The following is a 25,223-nucleotide window of genomic DNA, read 5'->3' on the forward strand; positions in this document are numbered from 1 at the left end:
CCCCTGCCAGGCTCAATAATAGTCCAGCCCACTCCCAAAGTTTCGTCCCGTCCACCAAACTCCGTCGCGCGACAGGTGCAGCAGCCTGCAGGTGCGCGCGGCAGGGAAGCGCACTAGGATACACATATTTAGACATGCCTTCATGACTAAATAACTATATTATTGAATTAATTAATTTACTATCATTAACAAAGGATGTTGCGTAAAGTTATCTATACCTATAATCCATTTCCCAATCGATATATCAACGATAGAGGCATGCGTGCGCGTGCATTTGTGGAAGGGAGAATATTTAAATATTTAAGTTTGTACACATTACAAGTACGTTTACAACGCCGCATAAATGCAATGTCATTGAATGGCTTAAACGAATAACCCAATACCAATGAACCTGTGACTTGACTTGCGCAACAAGAATGTAGTTGTATATGTACAGACTTGATTGAGGCTTGGACCACATGACATGGGACTTTCTTGAAATATGGTCAATATGACTTGGGACTTGTTTCAGTCTAGGACCACATGACTGCACAGTCACAGGTCTGTCTCCCAATGAGTGCGCATGGATAAGCATGTCGAGCAGCTGACTCGGGCTTCCGTAGCTCAGGATCACATGACTAGAGACCAGGAAGCAGCGGGCCGTGAGTCGCTAGTGTCGTGTCTGGAATGCTTATAAGAACACCTCATATTTTTCTATCGAGCTGAGCTGTTTGGACAAGTGGAGGCGGCTGCACGACTTGACATTTGCAAGGGATAATGGCCTCTGTCGGACATCGTCTGCCGACTTTTCTAAACGGGCTTTTAATCTGCGTCACTTTGTTGAGCGGTCTGAGTGTCACTGCCAAGCCGAACCGAAAACCTAACATCGTTTTGATTCTCACCGACGACCTGGACATCGCTATCGGGGGTCTGGTGAGTAGACTGTGGGGGACGTTTCTGCAATGGATGTCTTGTTTGTTCATCATGAGCATCCATGTAGAATGCGGACATCAGCATACGTACAGCAGGACAGTCAGGCATCCTTAACACTGGCTTTGTAGTCACATGTTGTTATATGGAAGGTGTATGCGCTGTGATTCAGACACTTCCCTTTCTGAACACTTTAGTGAGTCAGGTGTTGGGAATTTGGCAACTAGCACAAATATGTGTTCATTCTACTTCTAATCTCCTGATCACGGGGGTTTTCATCCTTGGTGTTGACATATTCAGACTTTGGTCGTTAAAACTTATTTTCCTTGTTTTGTAGTAGGCCTACCGCTGTTGAATTATGTTTTAAAAAAGGGACTTGGACAAGAAAACAATATCAAGAGGAGGAATATAAACGTCATCATGTCTTTTGAAATTGAAATGATTAGGCAGTAGAGCAGATTCTTGTACAAAGTGCTGTTTATGGTAATATGCATTTTGCTCAGTTCATTTCTAAAGTAATGCTGAAACTTCCTCGCTTTCAGAGTCCACTTGCCAAGACTAAAAAGTTAATTGGAGATGCAGGGATCTCGTTCACGAATGCTGTAAGTAACCATCACTTTACGCCACTTAATTTTCCCATATTCACCAGAGTTTGTACCTTCCAAACTGTGTTCCTATTACTTTAATAAAGGTTCACTGGTTTCTCCAGTGATGACCCATAATCAGACAGCAAGACAACAATGTATACAGTGACATTTGTGCTGATAAACCACAGTGAACCCAGAGTCAAGTCCAGGCTTGCTTTTGTGCTCAAGTGCATATTTCAACTTTGAGAAAAATAACTGTCCAGCCTAGTCATTACAAACACAATGTTACGAATTGACGTTCTCCGTACATGTGTGTGCACTTGTTGGTTTCATTTGAGTTCAGGATTGTGATAGGGGAACACCTAGTCATGACTGAGCTCTGCATGTAAAATAATCACATTTCAGAATATCTTTGGTTGAAGTGGAATTCAGTGTATGAACTGTGTAAACGACCAGGCAAAGGTTTCCTTAAAAACGCTGAAAGTCATCGTGGGTTATGGGTTGAACTGGCTACCCTGTTCTTGCACTTCAACATCCTTTTCCAATGTCAGTGTTTGTATTTGATTGACTTGTCTGTATTTGATTTGTTTGCATTTGATTGACAAAATGACAATTGAATTGTCATTTTGTCTTTCTACCGTTTATCTGCGCCCAATCTCCCCACATCTTCACGGCCACCTCCACCAATAACATCAACTCCACCACCCCCAGTTCGTGGCCAGCCCACTTTGCTGCCCAAGCCGGGCCAGCATATTGACGGGGAAGTACCCCCACAACCACCACGTCATCAACAACACGCTGGAGGGCAACTGCAGCAGCGCGGCCTGGCAGAAGAGCCAGGAGCCCAACACTTTCCCGGCCATGCTGCACAACCTGGGAGGATACCAGACCTTCTTTGCTGGGAAATACCTCAACCAGGTAGGAGGGAGGGAGAGGGAGTGGATGGAAGCCTTGTTATCCGAGTTTGACGCTCACACGAATGGAGTATGTACTCCCGAGTTTTGCCTGAATGCAAATGTGGTAGTACATGATTTTCAGCTGACCAGAATAAACGCTAGACTCTCTATTGTTGAGGCCAGTACTTCCTTCATCTGAAGGGGTTGGGGGGGGGGCTACAATACATGAATGAGAGAGGAATAGGGCAGGAGGAAATGGTGTGAAAAAAGGGAATTATTACAGAGAGGGCATGTAGTTCATGCTGTAGTATTAGGGTGTTGGTCGTTGGTGTGCCTATTACCTAATGCGTCATAAGTTGATTTCAGAAAACCCATCATTCAGCGTCTTTTAACCGGTCTGATTGATATTTGCGTCCTCCAACCTCTTGCATCTTTGGTCGACTATTTTGGAATTTTGTGTGTGTGTGTGTGTGTGTGTGTGTGTGTGTGTAGTACGGCGACGGCAAGGCTGGCGGACTTGGCCATGTCCCGCTGGGCTGGACCCAATGGATTGGACTGGTAAGACTTTGGCCACCACCTGCCCGTTTTGATGTGTTCTATAAAGGTTTATAGAAACCCTATTATTGAAATAGTCCCTTTTAACATGATGTTCAATGATTTGCTGTTGGCCAGGAGCGGAACTCCAAGTACTACAACTACACTCTGTCTGTGAACGGGAAGCCTGAGGTTCATGGAGCGGAGTACAGCAAGGACTACCTGACCGATGTTCTGGTGAGTTCTAATCATTACTCAACTGTCAACTACCTTTTCAGTCTGGAGCCATTCAGTCATTCACTAATATATGGTGGTTGTTATCATCAATGTATGGGTCATGGTCATGATGATCATGATGATCCAAAAATACTTTCCCACCACATGGTTTTTCAACTCTCTCCCACAAAACCGCTTCTCTTTTCCACTTCCCCCCTCTCCCAGGCCAACGTGTCGCTGGACTTCCTGCACTACAAGTCCAAGAACCAGCCCTTCTTCATGATGGTGTCCACCCCGGCCCCCCATTCCCCCTGGACTCCGGCCCCCCAGTACCAGGACAAGTACAAGGACACCCAGGCCCCCAGGGACCCAAACTTCAACGTACATGGGAAGGTGGGTCCTGGATGCGGCAGCCGGCCCCCTGAAAGTGAAACCTCTATGTGGTGAAACACGCTGGTTGTTTGTTTTTACTTCGCTGCGGAACTGATAAGAACAAAGTCTGCGACTGACAGGGAACTGAAAGGCGCCAAAAGAAACCAAATGCCCCTTTTAAAAACGATATATATTATGTAACCCTGCCTGCTCATTTCCTCCAAGTGTGTCCGAGTGCGACAACATTGTTTATGTGTGCGTGCGTGATGTTCCTACCACAAATAATAGGAATATCAGCAAACATCGCAAATCGATATGTTATGAAGTATTTTAACCAACTCTATTACATCTCCTTCTACTTCTGAAACGGGTCTGATTCTGGATACAAGAAGGAGTTTTCACTTTGACTTCTAGAGAACTCAAAGGTGTCAACGCTTGAGTCACACTTCTATTCATTCAGAGGAAAAAAAAAATAGGTGTTAATGTCCTCGCTTCCTTGTAAACGCTAGACTTACCGAACTGGTTAACGTGCAAGAGACCACTCCTGCTTAGCACGTTACCAAGGCAAGAGCACTGAAAGCTAGAGTCGGTTCACAGGCGCTACACTGCTCCTCGCTGGTCAGGAGGGGTCAAATGCAGAGAATGAATTTCGGCAGTGGATTAAAAAGTGTATTCTTCTCTTCTTCTAACAGTCAAAACCGTTCCACATTTATCTATAAGTGTAAAAATCGAAAATGATTACGCCAGCTCTATCTTTACTTATTGGGTCGGATTATCCATATTGTTTATGTATTTCCTCCTCCAGGATAAACACTGGCTGATCAGACAGGCCAAGACCCCAATGAGCAATGCCTCCATCCAGTTCCTGGACAACGCCTTCAGAAGCCGGTATTACTTGCCCCCCCCCCCCCCCCCCCCCCCCCCCCCCGACCTCTCACAGACATCCCTCTCCCCCCACATGTATTCATCACATCCTCCGCCATTTCCTTCATTTCATTTCTTCTTCATTTCATTGTCTTCCATTGTTTCGGGGTTCTTCTACCCTAGCAGAGACCATTTATGTCGGTAATCTATCATCCATTTGGTGATAAGTGATCTAAATCCCCATGCATTGACGTTGTATTTATTCTCCATGGGGATGCACCGTGTCCCTCCGGCCTGCAGGTGGCGGACTCTGCTCTCGGTGGACGACCTGGTGGAGCGCCTGGTGCTCGCCCTAGAGGCCAGCAAGGAACTTGACAACACATATGTCTTCTTCACTTCCGACAACGGCTACCACACCGGTATGCACACACACACAGACTCTCGGGAAGGAAGAGGCCAGGAATAAAAGGAAGAGTTTAAATATGATCTGTTGTCGTCAACTCGAGCATCTCCGTTTATGTTTTGTAGTTCATTGTACTCCGGATCATTGTGTTTTGTGTTTCAAATGTAGCTGAAAATGTGATACTCTGGGTCTTCCTCGCTCTCTCTCTCTCAGGCCAGTTCTCTCTTCCTCTGGACAAGAGGCAACTGTATGAGTTTGACATCAGGGTACCTCTCATGGTCAGAGGGCCCAACATCAAGCCCAACCAAACCAGCAAGGTACATTTTCACTTCATAAACACATTGTAGGTTTGTATTTTTTTTGTACTTGATTGACGGACTGATTGCGTTGCTGTGGTGTGTCCCAGCTGCTGGTGGCCAATGTGGACCTGGGTCCCACCATGTTGGACATCGCGGGCTACGACGTCAACAAGACCCAGATGGACGGCATGTCCTTCCTGCCTGTGTTGGTGAGCTGCCGCCGCCGCCGCTCCATTACTTTACTGTGGTTTCCATTAGACCCACATAGGATCCCCATAGACTCTCGCATTGCTGTTGATTATTATTCCTCAAATTCAATTAATAATTCAACGTAATAACACGCGTTGTGTAGTTGGTTCACGTTTCAACGACTACTTTGGTGCCGTTTTCTACACAGTTTTGATGGATTTAGATAGGGGGGGTGGGGGTCGAAAGGCCTAGGGCGATTTCATGATGGGGTTTTGTAGACTGGGTAGCCCCGCCCGTTCTGCCAGCGATTTGAGGTCGCCTTGCAGAAGATTGTTTTTTGCGGGAGCCAATCACCAAGCTGGCTTTTTCCCCCTGGCGCGCTATTGGCTGGTTTAACACAAGGATGACAGGGAAGCAGCCAATGGCATACAGAGTCAGTTGAACTAGGCCCGTCGATCACGCCTCTTGTGCTGAAGAAGATGACGGCTGCTTCCCCAGACCAAGCTCAAACTATGATTGAGCTTGGTCTGGGGAAGCTGCTGTCATTTTCTTGTGGCAATCGCCCGGCTATGGGTTTTGTCCTTTGGGCGCGGCATTGCGTGAATCTCTAACTTTAAACCAAAGTGCCCGTTCCTGTGTAGGACCACCTGATCGGGGCGGTCAGTAACCAGGTCACCCGAAGAGGAGGTCCGTTTGGGCGTGGGGTCTCACCGTGTGTTTTGTCCCACCAGGAGGGCCGGGTGAACGCCAGCAGCTGGAGGACAGATGTGCTGGTGGAGTACGAGGGCGAGGGTCACAACATCTCAGACCCCTCCTGCCCCCTGCTCGGTCCGGGGGTCTCGGTAGGGAAACCACAACCGATGGACGGACAGGGAGGGGAGGGAGATGTGTTTTTAAGGGGGGAGAATTGGAATGACTCTGTGAGCTACAGCTGCACTTGCAACCAAGTAGTCAGAAGGGTCAGTCAGTGCTAAAAATGGGATATTTGTATATTAAGAATCATTTGAAAATGACAAGTTTGAAGAGCTTGAAACACAAAATATGCTATGCCTATTGAAAAGAGACGAAATCATGAAATCAACGTAATTTTCTTTACGTAGTTGACATAACATGGTTGATCATGGTGTTAAAATGTATTAGATGCAGAACACTCACCGAGGTCTGGTAGTTATTTTACATTGAGACCCACTGTGCCTTTGGAAGTCACCAAGACGTCTGCTCATCATTCTACACCCCTCCGGTTCTCTAAATATCTCCCCCAGGAGTGTTTCCCTGACTGCGTGTGCGAGGACGCCTTCAACAACACCTACGCCTGTGTGCGTAGCGTCGCCCCCTCCACCGACCTCCAGTACTGCGAGTTTGACGACAACGAGGTACAACACCCAAAGATTGTAAAATGGCTTATAATGATGACTCCACCGCACACCTGGTGGTAACATTATGGCCCTTTTAAACATTGCTTCTGTTATTTATTTTTTTTGTGTGTATTCCTAAACTTTGACCTTTGACCCTTTGACCCAGGTGTTCGTGGAGGTGTACAACGTGACCGCCGACCCCTTCCAGCTGGCCAACATCGCCAAGACCATCGACCAGGAGGTCCTGGAGAAGATGAACCACCGCCTCATGATGCTGCAGTCCTGCTCCGGACCCTCCTGCCGGACCCCTGGGGTGTACGACTCCAGGTGCGTTGCTAAGACCCTGAGAGATTCCTGTTGTCTGTTTGGTTTAACACTTAAGGTCGTTTTGTTGGATTTTTTTGATGTGGGTCTTTTACTCTGTTCACATGATATAATTGTACAGATCCTGTGTTGTGTTGAGGAAGGGATTTCTGTCCTGTCTCTGACAAGAGTGAGATGTATGCCTCTTTATTTCCTGCTCCCCTTTCTTTCTTTCTTTCTTTCTACTCCTATGAGCCAAATTAGGTGATTACTGTACTATTTATTATTGAAGCTCATTTTGGATACTTGTGTATGGTGACACAAACGAATGAAATCACACAATGACCATGTGTATTTTTATGTTTCTCCATGTATTTATTCTCTCCTCTCTGCCTCTCTCTCACTCTCCGTGTCTCTCTCACTCTCTCTCCATGCCTCTCTCACTCTCTCTCCATGTCTATCTCCATGTCTCTCTCTCTCAGGTACCGCTTCGATCCCCGCCACATGTTCGGCAGCCACCGGACCCGGCTGAGCCTGCTGCGACACGGGACCAAGTAAGGAGCGGGAGGCCTGCAGAGAGGATGATGAAGTAAACGGAAGAAGGGCTGACTTTCCTGTGTGTGTGTGTGTGTGTGTGTGTGTGTGTGTGTGTCGTAGTTGATTCTGTCCAGCCTTTTCTCGATGTTGATGCCTTATCTCTGGGAGTCTCCCAAAGTTTGATGATTGAATGAAGGTCGGAAGCCCTGTTCAGTTGACAGGGTAAAATCGGAGGCCTTTTTTGAGTGGTTGCAATACCCAACACTGCCACTTTCAGTGGGGGGGCGCCCTTTCTCTTAAACGGACCTGCTGTGGTACAGAGGTCCTTAAAGGTCCCGTGACATGCCACCAGGTGTGGTGGGATTAGCAGTTACAAGCCGTTTTGGAAATCGGCCCTTTATGACATCACAGGTGGGCGTGTCCACCTAGATATGTGATGGATAGATGAGCCGATTTCCAAAACGGCTTGTAACTGCTAATCCCACCACACCTGGTGGCATGTCATGGGACCTTTAAGAACCCAGATCGTGGCTAGTCGCATGCACACTTGGAGACCTAAAGGGGTCCAAATCCCCAATTCTCTGACCAAGAGCTTCCCTTTGGTCGCCTTCCTGCTCGTCGTCACCCTATCTATCCTACACACACACCTCCTTAATGTGTTTCCTGCTGGCTGAACACCCTGGCATAAAACAGAAGTCAACTCTGCTTGCTACAGTTTCAACCAAGAGAAACCCTTGACCCCATCGATCCATTCTTAGAGACGGTGTTTATTACGATTTAAAACAAGTTAAATGGGGAATCCATATTCGTTTTCGAATTGAAATTGCAGAAAGTCTATATATATTTTATTTTTCAACCATCTCCCAAACTGCTTGGCATGCCTCCGTTGAGTGACCCTGTTGCCTTCCACATGAGCCATGAAGTGACCCGACCAGGACTGCTTACCCTAAAGGTCAGAGGGCAACCACACCTTTTGACCCCTGAAGTAATCAAAAGCAAGAATTGTTTCACAATGTTTGGTTTGTCATCATGTCGGATGATTGTTGGTTTAAATGATTCACTCAGTTTTAGTTGAATCAACAAACCCTTTGTGAACCCCACCGTGAAGATTTAGCAACCCACTGTAGACCCATGTGTCATCATGAATCATTGTTGGTTCCTCTTGGTTCAAATGCATGTTTGATATGGGAGAATGATTTTTAACCTAAATTAAAATAAATGTTCCATTAGACGTTTAGAACATTTCATTGGTCTACTCAATAGAACGGAGAACTTGTGCACATATTGAAAATTGGGGCAAATATTCAGACACTGCTTGATGCTTGTTCAAGTAGTCTTTTATTTGCAATTCATAATTATGTAACTGTGAGCATTTGATAGCTTCCAACTACATTATTTCAATGAGGAAAATTACTTAAGTGTTACAATATTGTAGTCCAAGGGAACATATAACTGTGAAACTATAAATCAATGTCTTGCAATGCCAACAAGACGACCAAATCATGGTTCCTTGCCTCCAGGTTTAGTTTCAAAAGTGAACGTGAGGAATGAACCAGTCAATGAATTAACTCAAAGAGGGAACCATTTTCGTGCTCTACTCATCACATGACAAGATGGTGATATCACTGAACAAACTCTATCGTGTGAACATAAGCTTTAGGTTGTACATGTCCTTTTGTCACTCAACAATACAATTAGTTCTAAAGTACAGATAACATTTCAATTACATTGTCCTTATCTTGCAGACTTTTTTTACTGACAATTTATGGATCTGATCTTGTGTAGCCAAAGAGTTTTTAAATTCTGCAGTTTGAGACTGCCACTGTTGAAATTATTTTAATCTTTATTTCTGTTCATGTTGCAGATGATCATGTCCTTGCAAGTTTGAGTGTTAGCATATCTGGATAGTCTCTTACCAAACTAAATTATAATTTGTAGGAGACAGCTGTACTGAATCCAGACTTAACATAACATTCTAATTAATGTATGCACTTGTTCTGGCACTTTTTTTTTCAAAGATGTTTAAATGTATTTTGTGGCTTTTTGTTGAAATAAAAGATTTTAATTTCAGCCAGAAAATTTCATGTCATCTGTGCAAGGTTATTGAATGATGATCCAACAAGGTTTACCATCTTTTTTTACATATTTGCATTAGATGTAATCCATTGTCGGACTTTGAAGTAAAAATTAAAGCTCAAGTTAACACATGTGCTGAAAAACGAGAATTGTTTTTGGTTTTTATTTTTGCACATCTGGATAGTCTTGCACAAAATTAAATTAATGTATGCACTTTTCTCATGGCACCTGTTGGTTTATCAAGATTTGTATTTTTGTTGACAGAATGAGATTAGTCATGTCATCATCTGTAAGAACATAGTTGAATCATGCAGAAGAAAGTCCACCAAGGTCTACCTGATTAGTTTATTTGCCATCACAAATGACACAATCTTTACCTGTCAAAACAATTTGCATTAGAAGAAATCCAAGTTTCTTAAATTAACACAAGTCAACACCAGCTGAAAAACTAGACTGCACAGGTTATTTTAAAGAAATTTAAATTCATGTTAAACACCATTATGTGGGGCCGCTCCTTGCGGTTGACCGATATGCAGTTATAACGTACATCATGTGCCACATACCCTTGTTTGACCGGTGTGTACCAAAATTATCGTCCTACATACCACAAAAATAAGTAAACTTGGCCTAGTATCCTTCACACTCATCCATATACATAGATTACAATAAAATAAAAAGACAGGGATATTTAACGCAACCTCTCAGATTCCCCTTCGGGTTATTGTAATAACAAATCATGCAACGTATTAAAAAAAGGCAAGGTGTACGAAGAACCCTGCAAACATGAACATCTACAGGGCCGAGAGCTTCACTGCCCCCCGCTCTCACAGGACCCCTGGTCCATCCAGCAGGGGCAGTGCTACAGACAGCTAAAGGCTATTGGATTACTGCTAAAAAACTAAATGTATAAAAAATCTAAAGCAGTGACGAGGTGGATGTGGAGGGGGTATAAACATATAAGTTAAAAGGAGACGCTGGTGGGCGAGTTTAGACAAAGTCCCGGGACTTCTTGATGGCGCAGCAGAGCAGCATGCTGAAGATCATGCCAAAGATCTGCAAAGGGTGGAGGAGGAAACGGAAGAAGTGTAAACAAGGCAGCTTGACTCATAAGGGAGTTGCCGCTGTTGAACATTGCGGAACAACCCGGCCTTCGTAGCCGACCTCACAGCCCCCCCCGCCCCCATCTTCAAAGGGTGGAGGAGGAAACAGAGGAAGTGTTAACAAGGCAGCTTGATTCATAAGGGGGTTGCCGCTGTTGAACATTGTGGAACATTGTGGAACCCCCCCCCCCCCCCCCCCCCGGAGGTACACACTCACCATGATGACCCCGATGCCGATGCCCACCCCTCCGATGATGTGCAGCTTGCCGTTGAACACCTCGTCGATGGCAGCGGGGCAGCTCTGGGAACACACAGACAGCCAGGGGACCACGTCGGCCGACCAGCCCCGTCATTCCTCCACCTTACTGGGTACGAATATGTCTGCCACGATGGGATCCGATACCAACTCCAGGCTCATAAGGGTTTTGTTGCATTTTTATGCTTTATTATAGAGAGAAAGGTATGGGAGCTAGAGGGGAGGACATGCAGCAAATGACCACGGGCAGGAATCAAACCCGGGTCGCTGCAGTCAGGACTAAGCCAAAGGATCCGTTTTTACGGGATACGTGTCAAAACAGGAAAAAGCAAGAAAATGCTTTTCTTATGCGTAACCATTAACAGGGCTGGGTAAAATGCGTTACCGTGGTGATGAGGACCTCCAGGCCCTCCTTCTTGGGGCAGATGTCCTTGGCGGCGTCGATCACGGTCCCTGTGGGGCCACAGCAGTCCAGCTGGGAGGGGGACACAACCACCACACAACGTCAGTTCCACTGGTGGCAATACAGACCCGAGACGTTTAACACAGTGGCAATGCAGATCTGATTTGTTCAACAGTGACCTACTGGTGGCAAAATAGACTTACGTTTAACACAGTGAGCTATTGGTGGCTATAGAGTGGGTGGTCGGCGGATATAGCCTCTGATTTTAGACTTGTTTACAAATTTCCTAACAGGTCATAGTTCGAATCATTCCATAAAATATGGGAATGCTTCCAAGAATTAAGAGTCCTTATGACCAACTCTGAACTCAAGCGTAAAATGACTCCCACGTTATCGTTTGTGTGTTTAACATCGAGCCCTCCCTTGTGAGGGGAGTTGGACCATTGCGGATCCACCGACACGGTTCCCATCCTGCACCGGTCACTCGTCTCACCCCGAAGTGGATGAGCCGCAGAGTCTCCTTCAGCGCCTCCTGGCGGGTGTCCTTGTAGTTGGCGTAGGTCTGCTTGTAGAACTCCGTCACGTCCTCCACCACCTAAAACGGAGAGACGGTGAGCGCTCAGCGCCGAGGTTCACAGACGGAAACGCATGAATGCCAGAATCAGAGAAGAAGACGTGTGCGTGCTGCACAAGTTTGTGGGTCGCCGTACCCGGTCTTTGTTGGACAGGCCCCAGATCCCGGCAGCCACTTCAATCGCGAAGATGACGAGCAGGAAGAAGAAGAACTAGAAAAACAGGTCAACAAACAACACGTCAGTCTCGCGTGGTCCCACCCAACGTCAAAAATGTAACTATTTAAAAGGTCCCATGATATGCCACCAGGTGTGAGTGTGATGAGTCGCTGCAAGCCGTTTTGAAAATCCGCCCCTTATGACATCACAAGTGGGCGTGTCCCCCTAGATGTATGACAGATAGATGAGCAACGTTTGCTACAGACCACTGGGTAGGCTGGTAGACTAATCTATCCACCTTAAATCTAGGTGGACACACCCACTTGTGATGTCATAAGGGGCAGATTTTTCCAAACGGCTTGTAAGGTTAATCACACTCACACCTCGTGAGCATTTCATGGGACCTTTAATGTGTGCGACGACAGAGTGTGGTGGAGTGGTCGGGGTGATGGATGTTAAAGAGTCGCCCTCACCAATCCTAGCATGCAGGGAGACTCCTTGATGGCGCCGCAGCATCCCAGGAAGCCCACCACCATCATCAGCGCTCCCGCCGCAATAAGGATGTACACGCCTAGCACGCGCAACACAAAATGACAGACACTAACCCAGGTCAGGCATGGCACAAAGCGCATTTTTCATTTACACACACACACACACACACACACACACACACATATATATCTTCCCCGATACTGTATTACGAGTGTTAATTAATGCACCCTTCTTATCAAGTGTAACCAAACAGTTCCAGCACCAGCCGTCATACTGTAAGATCATCTGGATGCCCAGTGGTGGTTTGTTTGCTATTTAAGTTGGCTCTAGATGTGCTGGTGAGGCCGGCTATGACACTCTGAGCCGGCTTGTTCCACAATTGTTCCGCAATGTAAGCACAGGCTCAAAATGTGCGTGGCGGACAGTGGCGTCAGATGTTGATTTCAGAACAGCGAATGGTGGGGTAAATGGTAGTTAAAAAAAGCCCCCTCTGAAGTGTTGAGTGTTGAGATGGGGTGTCATCGTCTTTAGATGGCAGCTATGAGTCATAAACATTATGACTCATTTGCAAATATAGATTAGACACAATGAGAGATTGCAGGCAGTGGGGGGGATAATTTAAATTAACTTGAGCACGTGTACACAGGCACCAAGATGTCATTCCTACATCAATTCGACAACACATCAGCCCACTTTGCAGTCTAGCTGTGACAGTTCTTGAGATTGAGCGAAAACAAAAGAGTGAAAAAACAAAAGCATCCCTGTTCCCAAACAAAGAGAGGGGCCTGTATTTATTGGCGTGTACGTGCGTCTGTCCGTGCGCGTGTGGAGGGACAAGCATCACTGTGGACCATATTTGGCCTCATCTACCCTGACTTCAGCACAGTGCCACCATTATACCCCCTTGCCCTCATGTGCACACACACACACACACACACACACACACACAATCAAGATGACAGATTCAGCTGGATTTCAACACACACACACACACACACACACACACACACACACACACACACACAGGTCGATGCCTGCACAGCCGTCCCGGCACGGTCGCTCTGAGGAAACCCTTTTAAAGACACCAACAGGCCTTTCTTTCAACCGCCTAGCGCTCCAATTAGCACTGCAGACGCATCACGGCGCACTCTCGAGGAGGCCAGAGATGTAAACAAACATTCCTTTGCTGATGGGTCGTCAGCAGTAGGATGCCACATAGTTGGCCACGGGTAAATGTTTGAGGTTTCTTGGTGCTTGGTGAATAGCGTGCAACCCGAGCCCAGGTTGGCCTTTGTTCTTGCGGCCTAAAATGGGGAATCAAGACTGCCCGTCTGGGGAGGCCATGCTGGCCATCAGCCCGGGTTCAAACAGGGTTCTCTGCAGACAGGAGGTTCCAACAAGTTAATTGTGGCCTGTGGTTGATACTTCCCTATCTGGGAGGTAACAGTTCACCGTTGTGTTATCTGTTTGAGTAGGCAGGCCAAGGCCAGAGATAGACAAATGGGTCAACGGCTGCTTGAAGTCAGACACTTTCTTTATTAAAGAGCACACCGGAGATGGCACCGTCAAAACACTGGTTAACCTAATGTTTCAGGTTGGCCAAGACCAGGGCAAGGCAAGGCCACTCGACGCAGAAACAATTCGGCACGAAGCAAACAAGGAAGGAATTGATGAGAAACTGACTGTGGTGTTTGGTTCCTCTGGAATGACAAACGCAGTGGGTTGTGATTGTCGGTGCACTGGGCCTGGACAGCATGACATTTCTCCTGCATGACCGGCTCTGTAGGCCCAGCCCACTACCAGCAGACAATGGCAGATAAGGAGGAGCCTGTCTCTCTGGCAACAGAGGTAAATATAAAACAAGAAAGAAACCAGCACTGTTTCTAGGAGTCAACGCCCTTAAAAGAAAAAGCTTTTAATAACCATGTTACATATTCCAGGTATCACACTCTGAGCTTTGCGATTGCTGCTGTAGATCTACATCTAATGTTATGGTTCCCCACAGCCTCACCCCACCCACCACTAAACAGGCATGGAGTGAATTACGAGGGAGGTAAATGGCTCGTGTTCGGTTGGAGATCAACCCCTTTCTGTAGGGTAATCATGTACGAGAGCCGGTGGGTTGGTGGAAACAAAGATTGGGAGTGGGTGATAGGAGTGTGGGGGTCTGCCAGTTCTGGAGAGTTTTATTTTTTTTACTTGACAAAATGCAGAAGGGGGATCTGGCCAGAGCTGCAACTAAAACACAGAAGTGACATTAATATTTTTATGACATAAAAGGATGACATTGCAGCCATGGTTAAAAATAACTTGGAATCTAAAAAACAGCCAAGCATCTGTTGTATTATGCAACTCTGCATTTTTACCAGCCCAAATACCCAAACCTTAAAAAAAAAATAACCTATTGGCCATTTCATTTTTGAGCTCGGAGGGCAGTAGTGGTGAAAAGCACCAATTGGCTCACCGGTGAAGAAGACCGTGGGGGCGTCAGGTCCCTCGAACAAGGCCGCCGTCCTGGTGTCGAAACGCAGCCACAGCCCTACAGCCAGCACTCCCGTCCCGGCCAGCTACCAACACAAACACGGAAAAAATGTTATATTCTGACAGGACAAAACCAGGTTTTACACATCTGTGGGCAGAGACGGCTGGTTTTGCGTCAGGTGTGCAGCCTAACCCAGCTCCAGTGTCCTCTCAGACCCTGCCAGGTGAGGCCTCTTAAACTGCACACATACACCAACTCCATACAACATTCTTAAGATAAAAAGGTGTAACATGCTCAAGTGGTTGCAGGATTTCTGTTTCTCTCCCTCTACCGATACAAAAGCCTCCTCACACGGCCTGCATAATAAGCCGCTGACAGGCGACACGTCTCCATGGACTGACTCCTTGAATCAGGGCAGTTGACACAATCCAAGCAGACATGTAATTGGGTCATATTCACAAGCAAACTCATAAAAAAGGACAAAAGCAAAGCAAACTCAAAAGACAAAAACACACTCACACCTTTCAAACTATACACACAAAACCTGACAGCTTCCAAAATAAATGCCTGCCTAACACACAGAAACCAGACAAACAAACCGATGTGGTTCTCGGGGGAGAACACGATACAAGATAAGCTCTCTGAGACTGGTTCATAGAGACAACAAGCCTGTATTTCTGGTTAAACAACCAAAACTAATGGAGGAGGCAAGGAGGGGTTCTCTGCCTGACGTCAACTCAGTAAGTTTACTGCTACTTTAATTGGGGCGCGTCTCTAGTAGTGTAAAATTGCTAAAAAGCAAAACTTCGACAACACTCTCAGGCCGCCGCCAAGACAACCTAACGCCAGTGACGCCTTGACAAGCACTCAGTGAACTGCTGTTTGGCAAAACAGTTGACACAAGCATGAGCCACCAAAATGACTAAAGCTCTCCTGACCGCCGACTAAATCATTCCTTTACCGCAAGTGATTCCTTACAGCCGGCATGTCACACACAGCATAACACCAGAGTGAGGTCTTGTGTTGCACAAAAGGATAATGTGGGTGAGCTACCGTCTGTGCTGGAAGATCATGCCCTGGCTTGTTGCTGGCATTCTCAATGTAGTGGTAGCCCGTGTTAAACCACAAAAACACATCAAGACAGAGAATGGGCCCTGGAGAAAGAGAATGGCCATCTTGGCGGTGTGTCCCACATTGCACACATGCCTGGTTAAGTAAAGACATACCACAGAATTAGTCTTTGGAGGCCGCAGTGGTGTGAGGAATTCCCAATGTGGTCACATGTCTTGCTTTTTATCTTTCGCTTTTCGATAGCCCCGTGGCTACTGTGTGGAAGCTACAGTGGTGGAAGTGAAAGAGTCAGCCTGGCCACAGTCATCACATAGCAGACGTAGCGTCAGCACCTCAACCAGGGTTAAAAGAAAAACATGGGTCATGTGATTTAAAACATTACTCAAACCTACCCATGTTGCAGCAACAACACCTGGAACCACAGGGGTACTATAGCAAACCACTGGGATAGAGAATTAGGTCTCTTAACGGATGGTGTTCAGGTGTTCTACACCTAAAGATCTCAAGTCAAGAGTCCCCTGTAAACACTTTACAGGGGATTCTGACTTGAGATCAAAAGGTGTTTATAAGTTAAACGGCCTTCCACCTACTACAAAGCTTCCGAAACTGGTGCATAAATAAAAGGACAGCTTTATGGCCACCCGCCGTTGAGATAAGATTGTTTAGTCCGTAAATTAACCCAAGCACCCTTTCGTAACTGCTTCAGCGTCAGGAAATTGGATTGGTTTATCAATCCATGGACAAACTAATTTGTAAGTAATTGGACCATCACAAAAAAGATGAACCGTGTCCTACTAAAAAATATTCGGGGACTACGCAGAAGTGTGCAAGAGCAGCACCTCCCTCACTGCCTTGAATCTGCATGCGTTGCAGTAATATCCATAAAGGCATTTTAAATGAGTCAACCTAGCCTGCCAATTCAATGATATGTAAATTCACCTCATAAAGCACTCAAATAGAATTTTTTTTCCTACCACTTGGCTTGAGAGACATTTGGCAGAGTTAATTGTTTAAGGACTTATCGTTGTCGTTTCGTTAACTTAATTCTTAGCATGTAGATGACCCTTGCAATAATAATTTAATTCTGCACATTATTTGTTATATACAGATTAGAATGCCAAATATACTAAAGCACACTCGACTAATGAAACACAAGGGCAACGGGGTCACTCACTTGGTTTCCCCTTTCATTTAAAATAACTGGCTGAGCCATTAAAACCACTGTGGATCTGCATTTACATTTTTTACAGAGAGCCATCCTAATGAGTGAATAATACGTAGGTAAATGAAACCACAAGCGCTCTACCGAGCATTGCGATGCAGGCCCATGCATTAACCCATGTTTCAACAGCAAACCCAGAATGTGTTAGATTAGAAGTCAACCTCCCCGGGATAGTCAACATGTTTGTCTGTCAGTGCGCGTCTTGTTTTAAATAAATGTAATATAAATCCATAAATATATTAATTAAAAAAATATTTGCAATTTTCATTAAAAAATGTAACGGCACCGACAATCTGGTCCCAGTGTAGTTTGAAAAATGCACCCCCTGCCGGCGACTTTCATTGGTTAATGCTGCAATTTTGTCCCGCCCACGGACGCTCTGCTTCATACTGATACGAATCACTTTTGCTACACTTGTACCACCTAGACGTGTTGCAAAAGTATCCACAAGAAAAACTCTGCTGCTACTCAAGAGACTCGCAGCAGCAGATTCGAGCCGCTGTATCGATAGACTTGTGCTCGCTCATTAAAATGCTCATTGAACATAGCGATCTATATAATTTCATTTGTGAGGAAATATTTCACAGATGTGCAACTTCTGATGCATTAGTTCACATTTGGGTTTACAAATGCACAACTTTTATGCATGTTCTCATGTTCTCTCATTATGAAACACGGGTGTGTGAATTTGTTTTGCACCAACTAAGCTGCAATGATTGCAGCGAAAGTATCAAGTGCATGACTATTTGAAGTTGTGATGCACAGGATAGGATTCGTGCACCTGTAACACAGACTTGTGAACTCGTAGACCCTATTTAGTGTTTACAATGGTAGAAAAAATATTTACGACATCAGATGTACTGTTACACATTTGTGACTTTAGAGTAAACATGCAAAATAAATATTTACGACTTCAAATTTACTGTTACACATTTGTGACTTTAGTGTAGGCAAACAAAATCTGCAGTTACAGGTGCTAAAGACTTTTGCTACAATAATACCTTCATAAGAATATAACACACATATACAAACACAATCAGCATACAAGTCGGTAGTATAATGCCACATAAACTAGCAAAGTGGAAGTTATATTCTTTAAAACATCTACCAAACCTTATTGAACTTGGCCAGAGACACGTTTGTGTCCCTGGCCTTAAACCTCATCTTTCCATGACAACTGAATCCATCAGATTTCGAAACAATCCGATCTCCCTCCACATTCCCTGCTAGTGGAGGGGGAACAGATTAGCTCCATGGTTATCACCAGGACTATGGCTGTTTCCCAAAGTGAAGGTTGCAACCTTCCTAGAACACTTCCTTGCTAGTCGCGACCTATGGAGATGAGGCTAGAGTGCTGCCTAGCGTTTGTAGCGTTCAGAGTTTGGAACGACTTGCTAGTGTGGAAGCGCTTCCGCTTTTCAATACTGCTCCTGTGGCAAATATTTTAATATTTTAATTGTTGTAATTGTTATTAACAACAGTAGTTTCTTTAAACACCAGCTATTTACATATTAAAACAAATCAATCCATGCAAAATATAGCGTAATATCATTACGTTGCAAAAACGTAAAAGGAATCGCACAGGTACATTTTTTTCATTTACATTATCAAGCGTCCTTAAATGGGCGGCCGTTGAGCATGCTTCCTTCACTTCGGTTAATATTTAATTGTAATGGGTTCTGCTTGGTTGAATGTACACGATTAAACCAACGTTTGAGCTAGAACGCTGGTGCCCTAGAGAGTGCATGCAGCTCTGATTGAACTAATGCTAGGGCTAACTTGAAACTAGGACATTGGCATCAGATAGCATTATCTCGCTAGGCTATTGTCTTTTTAGTTTTCTGTACGGAGAGTTTTACTGTTCAGGGAAGAGAGGTGATGTGATTTGCGATAATTAATGAAACAAGACGTTTCATCGATTATCTGCCATTATCTGATGATTATGTGATGATCTGCCATGCCAAACTACGACATAGCTGGTTGATCCTGATAGAGAACCTCTTGGCCAAAGTACACGAAACTGCTCTTATCTCTGTTTATGTTCGGTCGTGTGAAGTTGGATCAGTCGTGTTTAAAGAAGAGATTAATAAAAAACAGTGTCCGTCCTCAAAATTACAGCGCTAGACGTGTAACCATGGTTCCCGAAGGTCAGCTCTTTGTTCAATATAAACCCAATAAAAATAGTTTCCCGATACCCTCAAAATATAACATGTAGAATGAGGCAAGTTACATTAAATAAGGTGAATCGCCGCAAATAATGCAAAACCGAGGGTGAACAACATTAAGTATCGTCCAGCACTGAATGTTTTAACTGAAAATAATCCTCACATTCACGCACTCACGCTTTCACAATGATAGTATCTGGGATAAAACCAGCACATTATAATCAGGACCTTGTGGACCTTACCCAGAAGAGAAAATTGAAGACAAACATCAAGTACTTGATGCACTGCATTGCCGCCATGGTGTCGGTCGAAACAATCAGTCGAAACAAGAGGTACAACACAAAAATCCCCTCAAAGCGAGAAAGAACCTGCTCTTTTTAGAGAGTAATCCCGCTTCTTCAGTGGGGGAAGAGATTGAAAGAAGGTGGGTCACGAAAAGGGTCTTCTTTTAGGGCTGCGAATCGGGCCACACCTTAACGTGGCTCACCTGTGATTTAAACGCAGCCGAGGGGCGGGGCTATAGGTTGATGGTGTGATCCAGATGCCTCGGACACCAGCCTTCCGAGTTTGACGTCATTTCCGGCCTCGGAACATTTGTACTGTTCCCGTTCCTCTTTGTGATTGTGTCGTGAAATTGGCTAGTCGTTGTTTATTGTTAGCTACATTAGCACCTTTGGCAAACCAGCCCGAAAAAAAACAACACAACTTTGCATCAGCAAGACCGTGCAATGCATTAATTGGTGACCGGAATAAAGTAGCAATGTAATCAAGGGTGTGAACGACATTAAAATGGCCAACGTGGTTCAAATACAAAGAAAATAAATCTCTAGGGGCGCAGCCATTTTTGGTGAGAGCGTCATCACTGCTTTGATCTACTCTCAGAATTCCGAGATTAAAGGCGCATTCATGGCTGTTTCCCAAAGTGAAGGAAGCATGCTCAATGTATGGTAATCACGGCTTATGTGTTCGATCCTACTTCCTAGTGGCTATGTATGGTAGCCCATGTGCTTAAAATACGTAACATTACCGACCATGGAAGTATAAATTAATACTCCCCCCCCCCCCCCCCCAAGGATTCTCTATATGTGGACACCAATTAGTATTTAACAATTATTATGCCGGGCCGAAACAACATTTGTTTCACTACGACTCCTTTCAGCTGCCCACTCCTCCTTCTCCTGCAAAAAATACATAAATAAAATAAAACTTTTGAGGTGGTGTTTTGAAACGAGAAAACTTACATTTTATTATTACATGGTATAAAGATAATTATGAGCCTTTGATTGATATCCAGATTTTTTTTGCGGAGACACATTCCTGTTCCCCACTTGTATTGGAGTGAACGGGGATATCTACTTCTGGGACTCCATGAATCGAGGGACCCGTCCACAGCCCGCTAAAACAGGTGCAATACCAGGCTTGGCCGCTGATCACTGGTGGATTCCTGAGGTATGCACTGTTCCTGGGGGCCTGGTGATAACGAGACGGCTCGCCAGTGATGACGCTTACGCGTGTTCCCCACAGCGACCGTTCATGTGCACTGCGTTGGGAATCTAAAAGTTCTTCACAGCAGGGGTTTTTTATCCAATAAAAACAAGTCAGAACTAATCAGAACTTAGTAGGATCAGTTTCAAGTTTGAATGCCTTTATTTCCTTGATGCCTATCACCTACTATCCTTTATCTTTTATTTATGAGAAGCACGTTCAGTATTACCACTGTATGGAAGGCAACACTTGCCCTTATCTAGAGCTGGTTTACCAGTACAAAACGATGCTGCTAGTTCACTTTAGTCTATCAATGAAACGGGCAGCCATTGTTGTGACGTCAACCCGGAGCCTCGGGTTGCTCTACTTCCGCACAAAATTCCGAGGGAAATCTCTGACTTAACAGAGTTTTCAAGGCGATATCCTCCGATCTTAAGGACCCAACCTCCGAAATACCCGGAAACTCTGACTGTTTTGAAGGCACCAAGAAGGCTGGCGTCCATGAATCGCAGGCTTTTGGTGTGTTCACATCTCTGGGAATTATGGGGAAAAAAAGATTTGCGACGTCGGAATGTTCTCGTGAACGACACCTCATGACGCTCTTATGATTCTACTTCCGTTTGGCAAATGGGGCCAGATTTTTATAAGAGTTGCCCAGTTGGTGATGGTTTACTAGTGACGCGCATGAACATGGCGGAACATGAAAGTTTTACTAAATATAAAAGTATCATCCATCATATCACATACTTTACTATTGATTGACGTAACCGTCTGTTATCAACTTTTTTTTGTTTTAAACATTGTGTAGCCTACTGGTAAACCAGCTCTAGATAAGTGTAAGCATAACCAGTGGAAACAATGTGCTTCTCATAAATAAATGCAAAAGGATAGTAGGTGATAGGCTACAAGGAAATAAAGGCATTCGAACTTGAAACTGATCCTACTAAGGTCTTTTTAGTTCAGTTTTTATCGGATACAAAAACCCTGCTGTGAAGAACTTTAAGATTCCTAACGCAGTGTACATGATGGTCGCAGTCGGGAACTCACGTAAGCGTGAGTCTCATCACTGACGAGGCGTCTCGTTAATCAGGACCATGAACGCGCCTTTAATAGGTCCATGGTCGAAGGGCCCCTTTAATAGGCCCCTGCCTCGAGGGCAGGTGAAATGACATCCGGGGAGGGCTTTCGTGCGTGAGCCTTGGGCACAGAGGCCAGTGATGGAGTAGTGGTTTCACAGATATGGATCGGGTGAACCAAACATGTCATGCTGCTGACATGTTATCTTAGGGGAACTCACCGCAGTATACCGCTGCCCAGACAGAGCTCCACTCGTCCACACAGGCCGCGCCGCCAATGCCCCTTGGTCGTAACATCAGACTACCTCGGAAAAAGGTAGTTTGACGTCAGGAAAGGAACGCTCCTTGCGTCCAGTATGGTGGAACGTTCACGTAGTGTTTTGGCGAGAATGGCAAGAATATAGGATTTTACCCCTTTTTTCTCTAATTTAAGTCTCACTTATTTAAGTGACAGTGATAAGATGGCATTGATTGCTATGTTGACGATCATTTAAGTAAATCGACCACATTTAAAACCAAAAAGGAGGTTTTGGGTTTTGAGTGTCCGGCTCTTTAATAACGAATCCTAAAAGTACTTGTCATCATGGGGAGACATTGATGTGTTGCAAACTGCCACAGCATTTCTCATGTGGGATGAGGCAAAAAACATTTGATGAACCTAGGGTACAGTATATTTAGTTTTTCTTTTGGATTTTACATTACTAAAACTCTCTCGATGCATCACAAAATGGCAGAGTATCGCCAACACCAAATACCATGACGCTTTCTGATGTTCAAGCCCTGCTTGAAGCCCTTTAAATTACAACTTCTGCATTCGTACTCGCTTAATACTGGTCCAATTTATTTGGTCCAATTTATTTTCTAAATTGATTGGTTGTTTGATTGACTCAAAATCGTCATTATTTTCAATACCTTTATGCTGACTTGCTCAACACATTTTTATGTAAAATAGTATAAATAATATAAACACAAATTCTAATAAAAGAGAAGGGATACCCCTGGTTAAGGGTACGCAGCGCTTACCGCGCTGGGTGAGGCGCTTTATCCTGCGAATGAAAGTCTGCCTAATATAACTTCACCGCGGTTAATAACCGGCCTATTTGTTCAAGGAAAAAAGGCTACCAATTAGATCCCAGACCTAGTTAAAAAACAACCATCTTCATATTGACTATTAATCGATGCAGCACTTACCCAGAATACGAAATTGAAGATGAAAAGTAGGTATTTCACGCATAACTCTCCACCGGTTAGTGCACCCATTCTAGAAAATATGTTATTTCTCTGTCTTCGGCTTAAAATCACAAAAGGAAGAGTGTTGATGTGCGGTCTGCAGCGGCGGAGTTGGCGGAAGAGTAGAGCACGCTGTGGACAGAATGCCGCTAGCTTTGAGTCTTCGACCGCTTTTGGGCATTTTAAAAGCGTTCCTCCCACGGGTCATCTGATTACAACGTCACTGCTTTCGTTTTATTCTGGTTTATTGTGTTTACATATCATTTATGTATAGGGCATTTAGCAGACGCGTTTATCCAAAGCGACTTACAATAAGTACATTTGCTATTAATATTCTTGCTTATGTTGCTGCACGGCAGTGATGAGTCGCTATTAGCGAAATGGATGACATTCGAATAGCAGCATCTCTAAAAGTCTTTGTACTAGGTACTTAAATTGATAAACCAAATAGGTACAATAGTACAATCACTTTACATTTAATTACTTATACTGATTCAATGGACTATTGCATCTCTGAAACTTAATTTCAAGCACCTACATGTAGGCTATATAATGGCAAATGAGGTGCCTTTCAAGAATACAATAAGACATATTTAATATTATTTAAACTTATTTGATTAGTTAACACAATATCTACAATAGCAATATCATAATACATAAAAAAAGGAATACAAATGTACACCTTCTCTATTACTCTCTCTCTCTTTCTCTCTCTCTCCCTCCCACCCTCATTCTCTCTCTGTCTCTATCTCTCTATCTCTCTCCCCATCCCTCATTCTCTCTCTGTCTCTATCTCTCTATCTCTCTCCCCATCCCTCATTCTCTCTTTGTCTCTTACTCCCTCCCACTCTGATTGTCTCTCTCTCTCTCTCTCTCTCTCTCTTTCTCTCTTTCTTTCTCCCTTGATCACTTGCCTTTCCCCCTTGGCCCAAGACCATCTCGTCTGTTCCTCTGCCTACCCGTCTCTCTGCCTGTCTGTCTTCCAGTCTGTCTGCCTCTCTTTGTGTCTGTCTGCATCTGTCTGTCCATCTCCTTGTAGAAGGGGAAGAGGTGGTTCAACGCGGTCGGAGAAAATGTGACTGATTGGGATGCTTTTTGTGTTGCTTCAAAACAAAGATGTCACTGTGGCTGGTCAGCCCACCGCTGTTGTTCGCAGCTGCAAACACACACAGGCATTCACACACACACACACACACACACACACACACACACACACACACACACACACACACACACACACACACACACACACACACACACACACACACAACACACACACACACACACACACACACACACACTTCCAGACACAAGCACACACACGCACACACACACACACACACACACATGCACACTTGTAGCCACACACAAACACACACACAAATACACAAAACACAAACACCTCACACAAATACACAGACACTTATGCACTGCACACAGCAATGAATAAACCAAGCGTTGTTGGGAATGAGACCGCTTCTTTTGGCATCATCATCATAAATCTAAATGATGTGTACTTTGTAGTTTGCCAAATATTTTTCATCAGCAGTTCGAAAGTGGACTGCTCTCAGTAATATTGGCGATGTCTCATATATGCATCTCTCGGTCTTTGTGGCGCGGCGCCTGTCTCTTATTCTGACACTATTTGTGTGTTTGTACACAAGTGTCCGTGTGTTTGTCCAGTGGAAGAGGGAGTTGAGATATCACATTCTTTCACCGCCACACAGCCAGATTACCCGAATTGTTCTACATCTAAATCACCCTCAAAACTCAAAAACTGTGTCTGTGCTCCTTCAAAATATCATGTTTGCTGATAGTTTGAATAAAAGTCACTGTTTGAACAAGACTGCCATCACCATTACTATTACCATACCAGAAACATGCGTATACTGAATGGTGATAGCAGTCTTGTTCAAACAGTGACTTTTATGGCTGTGTGGTGGTGAAAGAAAACACATCATTACAAAGCA

At 44.7% G+C, this 25,223-nt stretch overlaps 2 protein-coding genes across 3 annotated transcripts; one reads left to right on the forward strand and one right to left on the reverse strand.

Annotated features, from left to right (window-relative positions):
* The first annotated feature begins 631 nt into the window (after positions 1-631).
* gnsa (glucosamine (N-acetyl)-6-sulfatase a) lies at positions 632-9,540 on the forward strand. Its single transcript, XM_079756209.1, has 14 exons — positions 632-912; positions 1,452-1,511; positions 2,208-2,414; positions 2,885-2,950; positions 3,065-3,163; positions 3,368-3,535; positions 4,320-4,402; positions 4,679-4,797; positions 4,995-5,098; positions 5,188-5,289; positions 6,001-6,111; positions 6,532-6,642; positions 6,791-6,951; positions 7,410-9,540. Exons 1-14 carry the CDS (start codon positions 757-759, stop codon positions 7,483-7,485), a joined length of 1,623 nt encoding a protein of 540 aa, XP_079612335.1. The 5' UTR covers positions 632-756; the 3' UTR covers positions 7,486-9,540.
* A 331-nt stretch (positions 9,541-9,871) lies between these two features.
* On the reverse strand, positions 9,872-23,397 carry cd9b (CD9 molecule b). Of its 2 annotated transcripts, none has more exons than XM_079756210.1 (8): positions 23,215-23,397; positions 14,987-15,089; positions 12,504-12,601; positions 12,010-12,084; positions 11,793-11,894; positions 11,282-11,371; positions 10,858-10,941; positions 9,872-10,593 (listed from the first exon to the last, which is right to left on the reverse strand). In XM_079756210.1, the coding sequence occupies exons 1-8, from the start codon at positions 23,281-23,283 to the stop codon at positions 10,528-10,530; spliced, it is 687 nt and encodes a 228-aa protein (XP_079612336.1). In that variant the 5' UTR covers positions 23,284-23,397; the 3' UTR covers positions 9,872-10,527. The 2 variants fall into 2 exon arrangements, with proteins under 2 accessions (XP_079612336.1, XP_079612337.1); XM_079756211.1 differs by lacking the exon at positions 23,215-23,397 and adding an exon at positions 19,705-19,969.
* Between the last annotated feature and the right edge of the window lie 1,826 nt (positions 23,398-25,223).

The sequence above is a fragment of the Pollachius pollachius genome, assembly GCF_949987615.1.
Source record: "Pollachius pollachius genome assembly, chromosome: 18".
NCBI lineage: Eukaryota > Metazoa > Chordata > Actinopteri > Gadiformes > Gadidae > Pollachius > Pollachius pollachius.